The sequence below is a fragment of the Dipodomys ordii genome, unplaced genomic scaffold, assembly GCF_000151885.1.
Source record: "Dipodomys ordii isolate 6190 unplaced genomic scaffold, Dord_2.0 Scaffold112, whole genome shotgun sequence".
NCBI lineage: Eukaryota > Metazoa > Chordata > Mammalia > Rodentia > Heteromyidae > Dipodomys > Dipodomys ordii.
The window spans coordinates 5,862,025-5,878,899 of NW_012267328.1; the positions used below are offsets into that span (position 1 = coordinate 5,862,025).

The 16,875-nt window shown below is 48.3% G+C and overlaps 1 protein-coding gene across 1 annotated transcript in view; it reads left to right on the forward strand.

Moving 5' to 3' along the window:
- Positions 1-16,875, forward strand: part of Atp10b (ATPase, class V, type 10B) — a 132,714-nt gene that overhangs the window by 79,286 nt on the left and 36,553 nt on the right. The window contains exons 5-6 of the mRNA XM_013028609.1: positions 8,901-9,105; positions 16,602-16,687. Coding sequence (XP_012884063.1) covers positions 8,901-9,105; positions 16,602-16,687 — 291 coding nt within the window. The remainder of the gene's footprint in view (positions 1-8,900; positions 9,106-16,601; positions 16,688-16,875) is intronic.

Below are 16,875 nucleotides of genomic sequence, written 5' to 3' on the forward strand. Positions count from 1 at the left end.
CAAAAGTTATTCAACAAAACTCACTTTGTGAAAAGACATTTGTGGCCAGAAATTTGTATGCTATATGTCATGACTCAGTGGGCCATGAAGGACTGAGAAAAGACATGTGTTTATCTTGGATTAGGCTGGTGTTGCTCTAGATTTGCTGGACCTTAACAGAACTTTTAATAGCTAAGTTGTGGAAACTTCTTTTTTTTTCCATTACAGTTAAGTAGTAAGAGTATGGGGGACAGATAAACTAATTAAATGAAATGGACTAAACCATTTTCTGAAGCACTCTGACTCATATTCATACCAACCACGGGCGTTTGTGTGAGGTTCTGACAGGAAGAAGGGATTGTGGGGAGACCATGCCCCCCAGTAGGCAGGACTGGCCATCCAGTCAGCCTGGATTGTTACTATATGGAAACAAGCCTGGTGTCTGTTACCAGACTGTCTGAGTTTTATTAGAGGATCCAGAAACTGATGTCTCTATTTGAAATAACTTGACTTTTTTTCAATGTTGCTAACTAATAACAAATAGGCCTAATACCTCAGGCCTATTGGATGGACTCTAAATCTCTGTCTGGCCTGTGATTCTTTCCTCCTTATTTTGCATTAGAATAGCTTGGGAATCTCTACACCAAGTGAAGTAGGTTCTGCTGAGATTCCTCCTCTAGGAGAAAGGGAGAGAGGGATACGATCTTAAGCTGAGTGTGCAGCCAGTGGCCTTCCTCCAGATCTGCCCCCGTCACTAGCTCAGGAACGTCAGCTAAATCTCCAGGTCTGAGTTTCCACTTCTGACTTGACCTGAGATGGACAGGCTCTCTCAGCCTGAGTCAGGCGGCATCCTAGATCCAGACTTGGTAACCCGCTCTTCATTCAACCCCTGTGCCTGAATCATCCTAACCCTCGTGAAACCTTGCCTCATGGCGAGAAAGAGGCTGAAACAGAGCCAGCCCCTGCAACTGCGTGGAGTAACCCCCAAGAGGGAAAAGAAAGATCTGATGAAGACTCTGGAAAGTTAGGAAGCTTCCTCCTAACTCCTCTCGTGTCTCAGCGGGTCCCAGTGGGTGACATTTCCACCCTGACTCATTCTCTGGGGACAGGAGATGGGGTTTTTCCCACAGAGCCCAGTGGGAAGTCAGGGTCTCCATGGGTATGTACGTTTATTAGACAAAAGCCAAAGGAAAAAGTGGAAACTAATCTCCAAGAGCAGAGGAAACAGATGTGGTGGCAGATGTGATGGCAGAGACCACCCCCCACATCCTCATGATTATCACTTGAAATATTTGGTGGGGGGCCTCTATGTAAATTGCTTCCCACAGATGAGCAGGCAGGCAGATGCCCAGCTCAGAACATTCTGTACCTGCTGTCCCTTGAGCTCTGACTTTGAAGTCGACCAGTCCTCTGAGAGCCCCAGAGAGAGCCAGAAATAGTTCATCTATTTTCATTATTATCTTAAAAGAGGAGCGAAACAGCCCAGTATCATTTTGACCAAATATCAGTGCCACACCAGGAGACCCAAGGCCAAGATTGGAGAAAATGCCTGCTCCTCGTGAGAAGCAATGCCAAAGCGCTCTGGTACCAACTCCACACGCTTCCTCCTACTTGAGAAACTGATGCCTTTTTCTTGTTTCAGTTTTGGGAGAAGGCACAACCATAGAATTTTGCTCACTATACAGTCCCACACGTCATTCAGTCCAGACTTGTTTCTACTGTGGGGGAAAAAAAAGTCTTTTTTCTTTTCTTTTTTTTCTTGCAAGCAGCAAGAAAGCCTTGTTAACAGCATTACAATCCTGTTACGGCATTTTCTTTTAATATGGCAGCTGTGCTTGTGGTCTAAAGGTGACCCATTAATCAGATTTATGGGATGACTACAAGGAGAGATTAGCTTCAAAATTGTATTAGCTTAGCTTCTCCCAGGGCTCCATTTAATGAATCTACAAACCCTACCCAGCAAGAGATTTGAATTTCTCCAGCTAGCTTAGTAAATGTGTATTTGTATTCAGACAGCATGCCTGGCAGAAGGAAGAATGTGATTGGAGGCAAATCCAGGGTGGGTTTTGGCTTTTTTTTTTTGGTCCCTGTGTTGAAATCCTTCCCTTAGTCATCCAGTTGGTGTGTGGCCGCCATCTTGGTAGTGTACATTCAAGGCCTCACAGTTCAAGACTCATCCACACAGCACTATCCCAGGTGTTTTGGGAGCAGGGAACATTGAGGCCAAGGGAAGGTTTCTCCAAAGAAGTGACACTGCCAATAGAGGAGTGACATGGAGCCAGACGGAGCACACTGCCCCGCACAGCTGTATGTGTGGCTCCTGCCGGCATCAGAAAAACCAGAACCAAGAAATGTCAGCCATTTCAGAGCGGAATGACCCGGCTCCATTTTCACTTCCTGTCTGACTTTTCCTCCAGAGGTGGAGAGTCTCCCTCCTAATGACCTGTTTGACCTTGTCCCCTCAGCAGCCGGGCCCATGGGAATCCTAATCTCTCAGGACTATTTTATGACAAGCTATGCGGATGACAGAAAGAGGGCAGAAAATAACTGTACTATAGAAACAGACTAGGAGACAAGGCCAGGAGGGATGACCTCAGGATGGTCCCACCATGTGGCCACAGAGGACTTTGCATCTGACCTGGCCGTGGCTCAGAGATGCTGCCCCTCACCTGTGCCTTGCTAATGGGCCACGTGAGCCCCCATTCCCTCTCCTGGAATTCCCCAGTGACAGCACCCACCTGCCAGGGTCAGTCGGACTAAAGGAGGCCATCTTTGCAGACCATTTAGCTCAGTGTACCAATAAGTCACTGGTTTAATTCCCTGACATCACAACCCCACTTTTTCCTACAGCAGTACCCTCTGATTCTACCCAACTTCTAGCACTGATTGTGTTTTAGTGTATCTTAGCTGTGTGTGTGTTCATAAAGAAGTTCTTATCTCTCCATTCTACTATTTCCTCTGAATCACAACCCTCTAGGGGGAAAGGGGGGGAACAGTGAAAGGAGGACAAGGTGATGGTTGGGACTGAATTAAAGTCTTCCCAGGCTCATTCTACAATTCTATAAACCGACCTTTGCCTACAACCACATCCAAGATGGCTTTTGGTATTAAGGAATGCATATAAGACACTGAGCATGCTACCAGGAATAGGGTGGCAATCCAACAGTGTTAGCTAAAATATTGTGGAAGAGGGTTCTAGAAGCGTATTAATTGAGAATCACCGTAAATTTAGCCTAAGGTGAGCAGGAGAGACAGGGCTGATGTTTGGGGATGAATGTGAAGAAGACAGAGGCATTTAAGCACAGAACGGTAGCAAAATGGGCCTCATGGGAGAGCCATAAAAGTTGACACAGCTGGAGAAAGGCCCAGGGGTATTTGAAGCATAACCACAAATAGTACAAATAACAGTGCAGTTGACTGGAGGTCACGGGCCAACAAACTGGGGCATCGGCCTCAGGTGTTTGCTCAGCTTTTGCCACCAGCAAATCCGGCCTCTGTCAGAGGCATCTGTTTTACAAGCCACCTTCCCCCAACACACACACACACACACACACACACACACACTTTCTCCCATTGTCTTGACTCATGTCAAGACAAGCTATGAACCATTCAGGCCAGTTCAGCTGGCCATTCCAGAAGAGCCTACATTCGGTTCTCCCCAGAATCCATAGCCTGAGATGCTGTGGCCTGTGTCCATCAGGTTTTATGTGGCCTCCTTCTCTGACTTGTTTTCCCCAAAGAGCCAGGACAGTGAATGAAGCCTATGAAACGCCCATGGCTGCCACACGTAGGGTCTGATAGCCATGCTGGAGGACCCTACCCCAGCTTCAGGACCCCAGGGGAGTTGTTTTTGCCTGTGAAATAGAGATGGTGGTAAGTGTAAACGTCGTTTCCTTATTAGGCAGCCGAGTGTTCATGTGGTTCACTTGGTGGAGCATTGCAGGCATGCTGTGCCATACAGGCAAATCCATAATACATGATCGTGTTATTAGCAAACACGTCTCCACTGTTGTCCATAACACAGACGGACAGATGGTATGTTAAGATGGCTGAAGGTTCAGGAAAAAACTCCCACTAACTATCCCATAGACAAAAATCCTGTAGACCAAGAACTCAGTGGATAAACATTGACCATGTGCTCGACACTGAACCCAGGACATAAGCATATGATTGTAAGACCCAGCTCCCACGAGCAGAATTGAAAATAGAAGATGCATGAAGACAGTGAGCAAATAGGACTGAGAAACGTGAGCCAGAATGGCCAGCAGCTGGGCTGGCCTGGCCTGGCTGGCCGGAGCCCAGGGCTGAAAAGGGAGCGGTAGGATTTGCACCTGCCCAGGTTAGAGGCAGGCGATGCTGGACAGTATCGTGTTCCCCAACTCCCCTTAGCCTGCGGCCTGCAGCCGTGCCCTTGCGGGAAGGCACCTGGGAGGCCCCTGTCCTCTGAAGCATGGAGTTCCCACTGGCCATCATTTCGTGGTGACATTCTGTGCTCTGTCATGCCTGGTCAGTGGGGTCACGCCTGGCCACCCCCACCCCAGGCCTTGTCTTTACCTTCCTGCTGGGTAAAGGAGACCCAGCCTGTGAGGGAGAGTGAGGCCGCAGCATCACAAATATCTAACGGTGACACTGATGATTTGGGGGGGGTCCAGACTTCTCACGCCAACCCTCAAGCCCCCCCCGAGAAAGTGGACCATCCAGATCCACCCCACGGTTCCCCCAATGTCTCCAACCCAGCTTCTGGTCTCCTGTGATGCCTCAGGCCCCAGCTGTTTTCCTTCTAGAGCTTTCCTGAGTCCTCCAGGTTGGAACCCCCAGACAGGCATGCAGAGGGGCCATAAGGGAGAGGCAGGAGACCTCCCCGTCTACCTCCCCGTCCTCGGCCCCAAGCTCAGGCCGTCTCTCCTGGAGATCCTTCCACCTCTATGCCATTTCCTGGGGCCACCCATCCTCTGTCCCTCTCACCAGCTCCTCCAGCCAAACAGCTCGCTCCTGTCACCTTGACCGTGTCATTAGATGTCCCCTGGCTGCAAGAAAACCATTCCTTAGATCGGAGTTCCACTGGCCTTTAGGGGAAGGTCTTGTCACTCCATAGATAAAGAAACAGAGAGCTAGAGAGTTCTGCGGAGGGGGTCACAGGCACCCCCACTCCAGCCCCAGGCCCTCCCAGCCTGAGTTCTACCACACTGCAGCGTGCCAGGCCAGCCGTTTCTCCCACTGGAAAACGAGGGTGGAATTGGAGATCTATCAGCTATGGCCACTCAGGTCCACATTGTCAGGATGACCTTTCCAGCGTGGTCCATTTGTGGAGATCCAATCCCTCTGGGGGAAAGGTTTGGATTTCTTTTTTTTTATTTTTCTTAGAGTTTCTACTATTTATAGGTTCTTGTTGCCTAGACTCCAGTCACGGAACGTAACTATCAGCTTGAGCTGGCATTCGAAGCCAGCCCCGGGTGGGCTGGAGAACGGGGCAGGCCCATATTGGACATCAACAACAGTGGTGTTCCAAGAGTATCACTGTCCCATTGGATGTCGTGAGTACTTACTAAGTACAGAACCTGGAGCTCAGTCCTTCCCCGGGGCCATGTCGCCAGGCCTTCTTATGGCGGCTCACAGGGAAGTGTGCCTAGAACCTTCCGTGGCAGATAGAAGAAACACAGGCTCTGAGAGGTGACGTAATTCACCCCAGGCCACACAGCTCCTAAGGTAGGAAGCTGAGACTTGAGCACACCCCCAAATCCTTCTACTGCATTCAACTCTCTCTGGAGGTCCCCGTGGGACCTGGATAGCTGCATGGAACATTCTGGATCTGCCTGGGAAGCCCAGGTAGATCAGCTCTTCCTTCTGTCTGGCAGCAGAACTTTCACCGAACATCTTATCCCTCCTGATCCAACTCCAGGGTTCAAATTCCCTGAAAGTCTATTTCAGAAACTCAAGGACTGGAGAAAGTGTACTTAAGCATCCTGGCCGCCTCCTTCCCCTCTCATCGCCTCCACCCCCCCCCCCATGGCATAGAGTTGGTCACAAAGCTCTCTGGTTGTTTGTTTACCTTTTAATAAGTCCCATCTCCTCTCCGAAAGCTCCTTAACATAACACCACACCACTTCATTTCTCCTCCAGGCCGAAGCTGCCAGATGGAGCCTTTTTGTCCCAAGCCCCATGGATTTGTCTTATTTTTAAACAGCAATGAACATGGCGTGAAACTAAAGCAGTTGATCGGCTCCCAGGTGTGGGCTCGGCGATGGGGCCGGGACGCGTGGCTGCATCCACTCTGGGCAGCTGCTGCAGATAGGCAGATGCATGAGGGCGTGACGGCTGGGCCGCTCCCCACCAGCTGCTGCTCACATCTGGGCGGCACCGGGCTGAGGCACGCCGCTCTCACACATCAGCTACCTTCTGTCCCTCCTCACCTCCCCTGGCTGGGTTCCCTGGGGGAGCGGTGTGCATCCCTGGCCTGACAGCTGGGGAGACAGAGCAGACCCCGGAGCAGCCGGTGGCCACCACAAAGGAACCAAGCGCAAGAACAGAGGGTCCGGCATGTCCCTGAAAAGTCTCACCAAATCTGCTGTCATTTTACAGCATCCATGTATCGTGAGGCTCTTCTAAAGAAGGGACTAACTATCCACCCTCTCCACGAATCATCACTAATGAATACACTCACAGAGCTTCTGGCCACCCCCTGGGGAGTCTGGTTTGAGAAACACAGCCCCATGGATGGGACACGTTGGGAAAATGCATTGGGAGAATGGAAAAGGAACAGGCCGGACTCCGTGGTTTATCAAGGAATGGCAAGGGGCACAGACCTTCCTGCATGTTTGGGGGTTGTGTGAGGGACTGGGTTTTGAGGTGGGCTTATATAGGGCTTAACAAGGAAACAGAGAATAAAAAAATGGGCTACGGTCTCCTTGGGATCAAGGGCCATGTCCTTGCTCCACCTGGGGTGAGGGGCTGTTGTCTCCTGGGGGCCCACGTCGGAATGAACTGCCTGTGGACAAGCACGTCAGCATGCACCTTGTGCTTTGCTTGATCCTGGGGAAACAGCAGGACTCAATCCTTCAGGATGTCTGTGTTTTGGGGAGTCCAGTAGTGACAGGAAGCATTCTTTTATGATCACAAGTCATTCAAGTAGCACAAGATTGCAGCTGAAACAAGGACAGGTCACCAGGGCCCTGGCGACTCCCTGGAAACCATGACCAACAGCAAGCAGTGGGAGACTGGTCTAGTCTAACTTTGAGTGTGGGGTTATTCTGCTGCCTGGTCATGGAGATGGACAAGACAACTTGATGGCCCCTGGTCACAGAAGGAGCTGTTCACATTTGTAATCCTAGCTATTCAGGAAGCTGAGATCTGGAGGATCATAGTTGAAAGCCAGCCTGGACAGACAAGTTTGTGAGACTCCACCTCCAAAATAACCATCAAAAAAAGTCAGGCTGGAGGCATGGCTCAAATGATAGAGTGACATTTGAACAAGCAAGTCAAGCAAGTGACTTCATGGGAAAGAAGGAATGAAGGAAAGAAGGAAGGAGGGAGGGAAGGAGGGGGAAAGGAGGGAAGGGAAGAGAAGGAAAAGGAAGGAAAGAGAAGGAAGGAGTGAGGCAGGGAAGGGAAGGGAAGGAAGGAAACCTAGTTCCTCTGTCTTTTACTCAGAGTATCCCTTGCTCAATGAGAGTGTGATGCACACCAGAATCTCAAAGATTCTATGTCTGAATGTGTAACCAGTGATTCTGGGGCTATTCTAAAGAAAAACTGCTGTGTGGAAGTGGAATGAATGTCCCTGGGAAAGGGGCCTACCTGTGTTAGATGAAGCAGAACAGGAGCTAAGATTGCTGGCAGGAGGTAGCACACCCAATGGTGGGAACTGGAGGTTCCCATGTTCTGTCACATTGGATCCAAGCTCAGATTTCAGCGCTGCTCTTGAGAGACTCGAGGAGAAATGTTTTGATCTTCAGTTTCCTCATTTGTGAAATGGGAGGTGATAATGTCTACACAAGGGAATGAAATGTTCATAAACACTAGTGCTAAGCATGTTCCAATGATAAATTCGCCATTGTTGTTGCTGCTGCTATTGCCTGAACTTGATAAATTGGGTGCAATGGAAAAGTAAATCCTAGCCTCTGAGTTCTATCATGCTCTGATTCTACTTTTACCTTGTGTCTCATCCCGTCAGACTTCCCAGTGCATTCACCACTTTCCATCACTTTCCAACTTTCATAGACAATGTCCACTATCAGCAACTATCTTACTATCTCTCTTCTGCCCATAATTTAAAAACTACCTTTTCAGCCAGCCATCAGTGGCTCACACCTCTAACCCTAGCAACTCAGGAGTCTGAGATCTAAGGATCATCATTTGAAGCCAGCCCCAGGTAGGAAAGTGTACAAGACTATGTCCAAATAAAACACCAAAAGCCAGAGGTAGAGCTGTGACTCAAGTGGTAAAGTACTAGCCCCTTGAACACAAAAGCTCAGGGGCAGCATCCAGACCCTGAACTGAAGCCCCAGGACTGGAAAAAACATACTTTTTCTCTATCCCAATCCTTCACAATGTTGCTTGCTTCACTGATCACTTGCTATCTGGTAGTCAGTGTTCATATGACAGCCTGGCTAACTTCCTCTTCACATTTCTTTCCTGCTAAGATGCAATGGTTGAGCACAGAACTTGATCTATATAGCCTGTAGTCTGTCAAAATTCTAATCACAAAGACCAATCTTTTTTACTACCCGAACTCTGTAAGTCACATTTACCTGTTCTAGAGAGAGTATAACCATGGTCCATTGGAACAAGGTACAATTTGGCACAATCTCTTGATAGGTTGACCTGGGTGATAACTTAGGCATGAGTAGGACCTTTCTCCACTCATCCATGCATTTCCTGAGGGGCTGTGAATCCCACTGAGATCCCTGTCTTTCTCCCCACCCAAGGAAGGAGCAGGGCTACGTGCAGAAGCGCTGGAAGGACGTGCGCGTGGGAGACTTCATCCAAATGCACTGCAACGAGATCATCCCAGCAGACATCCTGCTCCTGTTCTCCTCGGACCCAAGCGGCATCTGCCACCTGGAGACCGCCAACCTGGACGGAGAGACCAACCTCAAGCAAAGACGTGTGGTGAAGGGCTTCTCACAGCAGGTAGGCTCTTTCTGGTACTGTCAGTGGTCAGGAACCAGCAAAGACGAAGCCTGTGCCCCCTGGGATTTGTGGCAGCAGAGGAGGTACTTTGCCCTTGAGCCATGCTCCTCACCCTTTTTTTGGCTTTACCTTTCAGAGAGGATCTCATGCCTTTCATTCAGGGCAATGCCTTTTTTCCTCAGGCAGTGATCTTCCTATCCACGCCCCCTGTGTTATAGTATGAGTCACCATGCCTCACTTGTTCATTGAGATGCAGTCTTATTAGTTTTGTTTTGTTTTGGTTGGCCTCACCTGTAACCCTTCTGATCTCCACCTCATGAGTAGCTGGGATTATTATAAGCAGAAGTTACCACCCAGAGACATGTGGTACCCCTTCTTCCCTCCAGTGTTCAGCATTTGCTAATTCAAGGACATGCCAGCTATGCTTCTGGTCCATGAAGAGTTCTCTATCAAGCAAGGGAGCCTGTAACACAGGGACATAGTACATACAGCACAACAGAAGCTGTACCAGAGCCTTGAGTGCCAAGAACCTATGGCAGCCTGGTCAGATACAGACTGGACTGTGTGTTCCTTATCTGTGCTAGATGAGAGAGAGTTTGTGATTCAAGGGAGAGTGGCGGTAGCAAAGGTGAAGGACAGTGGACATTGTCTATGAATATTCGTAAGAGGGATAAGAACCAGTATCTGAAGATTGTGCCAGGTAAACTGTACTGCGTACCTCCGGCCAAGCCCCGTGAACTATGTCCTTCCTTGTCTGCTCATTAACAGTGCTCACCCTGTAGGTCATAAGGAGAACGAGAGGCACCTAATGTGTGCACATTCTCAGGGGCAGCACAGGAACGGCAGAGAAGAGATGCTTCCTTACCAGGAGGTTGACCAGTTATCTCCATTTGTAGAGGTTGACCAGTTCTACTTCTGGTAGGGTACTGGTGATAGGCTGAAATTTACATTAGAGACCAATGCCATGGCATAGAGTCACGACCCCTGTCCTTGGAAGGAGCAGGATGAGAAAACTGAGGAAGAGAGGGAAGGCTGCCAAGAGGAGGACTTGAGCAGTCCTGGGGCCTGGGCAGGTATTGGTGGAGGAACAAGAATGTCAGGAGAGGGCATTTGGGACAAAGAAGTAGTACCTTCTTTTTAGATCCAAGTAAACACGTAGCAAGGAACCTTAGAAGGGTCTCATGGAGGATCCACGCGCTTCCAGGCTTGGGTGTGAATGAGGAAGTAATAGAGTCCTGCTGAGGTGGAGTTGCTATGCTCAGATCAGTTCTGTTTCCTCCTCCAGTTGATGGTCCATTATGGTGGGGAGTGTGCCAAATTGGCTTGGGGCTACCCAGGCCTCTAGCTTTTAATCATTAACCTCCTTTCTCTGCAGTCACAGCGAGATTGCCTCAAAGGTCGGCTCAGTTCTGACATGGCCTAAAACACCAGGCACATTAGGGCTTGGTACCCAGTAGTTACACATTAAGTGGTGCCACCGGCTGCCACTGTGGCTGCCACCATGGCTTCCACTGGAATTGGAACATTGCCATCATCATGCTGCTGTGATTATCAAGGCTGTCTGCCCATTGGTCTCTGAGTCGATCTCTGAAGCTGAGATTGGCCTTACCAAATATAAGAATAATAATAGTAATAATAATCATCCTAGGAAACAGAATTGTAAAGCAGCGAGTCACACATAGAAAGCACTCAACAGCAGACTTGCTGGAAATTTGGAACAACCTATTGGAGGAAAGACCCATCAAAAAATTTTTTTAGCTAGGAGCTGATGGCTCACGCCTATAATCCTAGCTACTCAGGAGGCTGATATCTGAGGATCGCAGTTCAAAGCCAGCCCGGGCAGGAAAGTCCGTGAGACTCTGATCGCCAATAAACCACCAGAAAAAACAGAAGTGGCACTGTGGCTCAAGTGGTAGAGCTCTTGCTTTGAGCTGAAGAGCTGAGGGACAGCGCTCAGGCCCAGAGTTCAAGCCCCAGGACCAACAACAACAAAAGGATAGATGAGTAAAAGAACTGATGAAAAGTTTGAAGGAAAAAGGACACTTGGTGAGAGTTTTGAACCTGAGAAATGGACAGATAAGCACAATTACTATATCACTCACTGATGCCCTAGGCAGTGCTTTTCAAGGCTCATTAATATGCACAGTAGTTTCCTTGGATTTCGCTAAAATGCAAAGTCTGGCTTGCTCTTGGGGTGAGCCCTGAGCCGCTGGCCTTTCCCCGATGGGTGAGAGGTGGCTTAGCAGGTGCCTAATTGTCACTGGGAAATGATGTGTCATGTGTGTCAGGAAGATTTAGGCCTTGATACTTTGATAAGCAGACAGTACCGCATTTGACTTACAGTGCTAAGTAGAATTTGTTTCTGGTCCTCTGGCTTTGGGAACTTTTCCATTTATTGAAAGGAATGGATCAGGAATTTATTTTTTGTTGTTAAACCGTTAGACTAACACCCTTGGCATCAGAATGTCAGCCAAGAGAAAGCTGTATAATTTAATTCTCTAATCAAGCTCTCTTGCCTGCTGGGCTAGCATAATACTTGGTATTAAATTCACTTCCTTTCACCCTGTCCCCAGCCATGTGATATGGGAACTCATTTTTCACAAATAGGTCCGTGACTTGGGGATGTCAAAGGGGGCTCTTAGCTTCTGGCTGGAAAAGCAACTGGCTTGGTCCAGGTTGAGCACTGAGAAAAGAACTCTGGCATCGCAGACCCTTCTCAGAGGCTCTTGATGTCTGTCTCTTAACAGGGAGAGGAAGGCCCTGGGCTGTAAGGACTGTCACCTTGTCTATAACTGCCCCAGAGCTGTGATCATCTCTGTATTACACTGTGGGTTAACATTTTTCCCAGAAGCATGCAAGTACTTATTTGTGCTCAGAATTGATTCTGAGGCCCAATAAGTTTGGAGAGCTCCAGTTAAAGTTTAAACAGACTTGGTGAATCCTTAAGATTTTGTAAATGGATACTGGATCCTCCAAGAAGGATCCATGAAGGCTGGGAATGTAGCTCAGTGGTAGAGTGCTTGCCTAGCATGCATGAAGCCCTGGGTTCGATTCCTCAGTACCACATACACAGAAAAGGCCACAAGTGGTGGTGTGGCTTTTAAGAGTTAGCCTATCATGCATGAGGCCCTGGGTTCAAATCCACAGTACCACAGAGACAGGAAAAGCTGGAAGTGGTAGAATGCTAGCTTTGAGCAAAAAGAAGCTCAGGGACAGTGCTCAGGCCCTGAGTTCAAGCCCCAGGGCCAACCAAAAAAAGAAAGAAACTAACCTATGCAGGAGGAGATTTCTGAACATCGCACCAATAAATACCCATTGTAACTATGACACTGCAGGGTACAAGGAGCCTAACTTGTGCATGTCAGACAAAGGACATCCTCCATCCTCAGGGAGAGGCAATGGCTAGCAGCCTGGTCTCCCCCTGTTCCCCAAACACGCCCCCCCACATGACCTTATATACTTCTTTTTCAATCACTCAACCATTATGGTTCATGTGATGAAATTGATTATTCTGCCAATACCCCAGGCGTTCCTCCTGAGCTAGACACTGTGCTGGGCGTACCGTGAGTGTCTCTTCACAGCCGCAGAAGTGAGGTGACACACGGTTGTGTCTTCTGTGAGCCGCTTCGGAGTGTCTCACAATGAAATACACGTTCTCCCCTGGCAAGAACATCACACCGGCCGCCTGCCATTTTCTTGGCTCAGTTATGGAGAGCAAGGAAACTTACAGCAAAGATCCATCTGGGCGATGTGAGACCAGGGGTTGTAAGAGGCCATTGGTCATCTGGTGGCAGACACCCATATTTTAGGTTGTTCTCACCCTGATTCATTCATTCATTCATCATCTGAATATGAATCAAAGGCTTTCTCTAAGATAGGTATGTAGGCTGGGAAGGTGGCTCAGTGGTAGAGTGCTTGCCTTGCATGCATGAGGCCCTGGGTTCGATTCCTCAGCATCACATAAGCAGAAAAAAAAGCCGGAAGTGGCGCTGTGGCTCAAGTGGTAGAGCACTAGCCTTGAGCTGAAGAGCTGAGGGACAGCGCCCAGGCCCAGAGTTCAGGCCCCATGACCAACCAAAAAGGAAAAACAAAAAAAGACAGACAGATACATAGAATGTTCTAGAGGTCCGGAAAGAAGGAAGAGACTGAGGCTATGATATAGACTCTAACCGATAGTAATGAAAACACAGTCATAGGAATCATCAATTCCCTATAAATTGACAGAAAAGAAAAGTGTCCTCTCTTGCATTTGCTCCGAATGTCAACCCCAGATGTCAGCAGCCTCCTAGATCGGCCAACGTCATCACAAGAGCTCAAGATGTGTCAGCCCTGAATAACAACCAACTTCTTTGTCTACTTAGAGAAAAGCAACCCTGACTTCTTCCACAGAACCTCCCTCCCGGCCCTCCAGCCCAGGCTGTGAGCTCTGTACACGCACAGCAAGGGCAGGCTGGGGGCCCTGGGATCGGTGGGGCGAGCAGGCTGGGGGCCCTGGGATCCGTGGGGCGGGCAGGCTGGGGGCCCTGGGATCGGTGGGGTGGTGGGGCCAGGCAGGCTGGGGGCCCTGGGATCCATGGGGCGGGCAGGCTGGGGCCTCCGGGTGCTCACGCAGAGGCTGTGAGCGACTGTCCTTCAGGGCTGTGGGTTATCTTGAAGAGAACTTTCACCAACCAGGAAGCAGAAAGGTCATGGAGTGCTGGTAGCTGTCACTACTTTGCAGATAGGTGGCTCAGAAGTGGGAGAGGCGGTCAATTTGTATTCCAGGAAGAAAATCTCGGTCTCCTGGCTCAGAAGCTGGCATGTGAAGAGCCTTTGCTTTCACCGTTTAGATAAGATAGGGAAGGAAGAAAAAGGCCAATAAGGAAAGGAGGAGGAGGAGAGAGGGAGGGAAGGAGAGATGGAGGGAGGAAGGGAGGGAGGGAGCGACCTTTAGTATTCCTCCAAGGTCACGCGTACCCACGTGTCTTCCTCTGTTGCCATGGTAACTTACATCCCCCAACCTCTACCCCTGTCTCAGCCCTGGAGGAAACAGAGCCCATGGGAAACAGAGGCACCAAAGCTGGGTGATGGCTGACTGACAGCTCTTCTTCCCACCCACATCCTTAACTCACAGTGAAAAATAAGTCAGTGCGTTTCCTGTTCGAAGACAGACTGTGGACACTTCCTCTTCCTTCCGTCCGACAAAATCCTTCTTGAATATTTCTTCCTGGCTGTGGACAGATTTTCCAGTGATCTAAAATGGGCTTCTCTCTGCCAAGAGCTTACCACTATGGTTCTCTCTCAAGATCCTTTGTGATTATTTTTTTTAAAGCACTCATGTTTTCAGGGCTCAATGTTTAAGAACATTCATTGTTGAAAAAGGTACCAAGCACTGGTAATTCACACTTATAATCCTAGCTACTCAAGAGGCTGAGATCTGAGGATCAAAGTTCAAAGCCAGGCAAGGTGGGAAAGGTCTGTGAGACTCTTATCTCCAATTAAGCACCAAAAAAAGCTGGAAATGTGGCTCAAGTGGTAGAGCACTAGCCTTGAGTACAAAAGCTCAGGGACAGCACCCAGGCCCTGGGTTTCAGCCCCAGGACTGGCACCAAATAAAAAGCTACCATAATTTGGTAAGCTTTTTAAATGTGTTTTTTTAATTTGATAACCTCAAGATTTCCTACAGAAATTTGAGGGAAAAAAATGGTACAGGTATCTATGACTTATTGATACTCTTGTCTGTAGAATGCACATTTGGTACCAAAAGGAGATTTGTAGCCGCACTGTAATAGCTGCATCTATTAATTGTGGAATTATTGGTAATCAAGAGTTTTAAATATCAGCTATTATCCATTGCAAGTGAATGACTGGATAATAGGAATTATCCACATTCAAAGAAGAAAAGTACTGGAAAATGAGCCCAGAAGAATAAAGCTTGAGGCACGGGCAAGGCTATTATATTAGCCAGTCTTAGCTGGCAGAACGTTTATCAGCTGATTGCTTCCCGCAAGAGCTAGGCGGTGGCTGGCTGTATCCGAGCTCACTGAGGAGTGGCTCACACCCAGGCTGTTACTGTGCCACGGCCTTTGGTCCACTTTCCTTTGCTGTCAAAGACCCACCACGGACACCTGGGCCAGACTGGGAGCTTTGCCTTATTTTCTAGCAGCAGCCAGGAACCCATCCCAAATCGTCCCTGAGCACTACTGGCTGCTAATGGTATAGCAGGGCACACAGTTCAGAACTGGACGGTGCAGATGCTACTGTCTGAGGCACAAACCAAATGAGCAGGTTTGTGTTGGCCCATGCTACAGATGGAGAGAGTCGAACATGGGATTAGTGAATGAAGAGGAGAGTTAGAAAACAAAGATCTCCCCACCTTGGGCTGTGTCTCATAGCCATTGTTCTACTGTAAAAGTTTGTACACCAGAAATGTGAAAGAAAAAAACCTAACACAACAAGCAAGTAAAGAATCTGGTTCAAGTCCTAAGCTACGTGGAACTGGGCTGCGGGGGAAAGTAAAGACCAGCCTATCTCCACCTGGTCTTGAATTCAAATCTCAACCTGGGGTAGCCTTGGGCAGACTCTGTTATCTTTCTGAGTCACACATCTCCCAGCTTTAAAAAATAGAATTCAATTTCCTGCCTCATAGAATAATAGTGAGTTCTGGTACAGTATTGATTGGGAGACACAGGCCCCGCAGAAATAAGAGGTCATTAAATTCAAAGGGGTGGGATGGTTTGTTTTACAAGCTCTGATTGCCCCCGTGTTTTTATAATAGCCAAACGGATTGTAAAAATGTAAATATTTAATAGTGTCAAATTTAAAGGAAATCGTATTTATAGACTAAGTTTCTGCTTAAGTGTTTATGGAGTGGGATGAAAAATTAAGACACAAACATTTTAAAATATGCGAAGGTATAAAAACACTGATCCTTGTTTGAAATGCATAAATGTACATCCATACATATGCATACCTGAGTAAGGGAGAGATTTTTTTAAAGCCTGAAACTATTCTATAACCTAAGTGTATTAGCCATGACTGTTTCTAATTAGTGTAGCTTAGAACCCTTTGTTTCTTGCACCTTCCAAGAGTTCGAGTTTGAAACATTTCTGTACATTTTTCATGTAACCCTTTTGTTTATGTACTCCTGCAGTATCCAAGGTCAGAGCTGTTAGGCTAGCCACCTGGAATCAGCCACGTTAAATTCAGTTAACTTTAAAACCCAATTCCTGGGTCAAACTATCAAACTTCGTGTGCCCAATGACCATGTGTGACTGGTGGCCGCCATATTGGATGACACAGACTTAGAACCCATCCAACACCGGGCAGCCCTGACTAAGCTCAGACCCAGGCCTGGTCATGGCAGACACCTTCCTCTCCCCTGCATTGACTTCCATTTGTGTCTACGGCCGCCTCTTTGAGGACGTTGAACACACTGGGACAACTCAGGGATTATGTGATTGGTTCTGACCAGTGATCTAAGACCAGAACACAGTGACCTTCCCCCTCTCCCTCAGGATGTCCAGTTCCAGCCAGAGCATTTCTGCAGTACGATTGTGTGCGAGAAACCCAACAACCACCTGAACAAGTTTAAAGGTTATATGTAAGTACCTGGCGCCCCGCTTTTCTCTTGAAATAACAAACCAGATTAAGTCTGTGAATCCTGAGGACAGGGGACCTGGGCTTCAGTCTGAGGTCTCCCAATTGCAAGCTGTGTGAGCTTGGGCAGATGAGCTGACCTCTCTGAGCCATTCTCCCAGAGTGTTGTCTTGGGCAGTGTTCCCCACCACC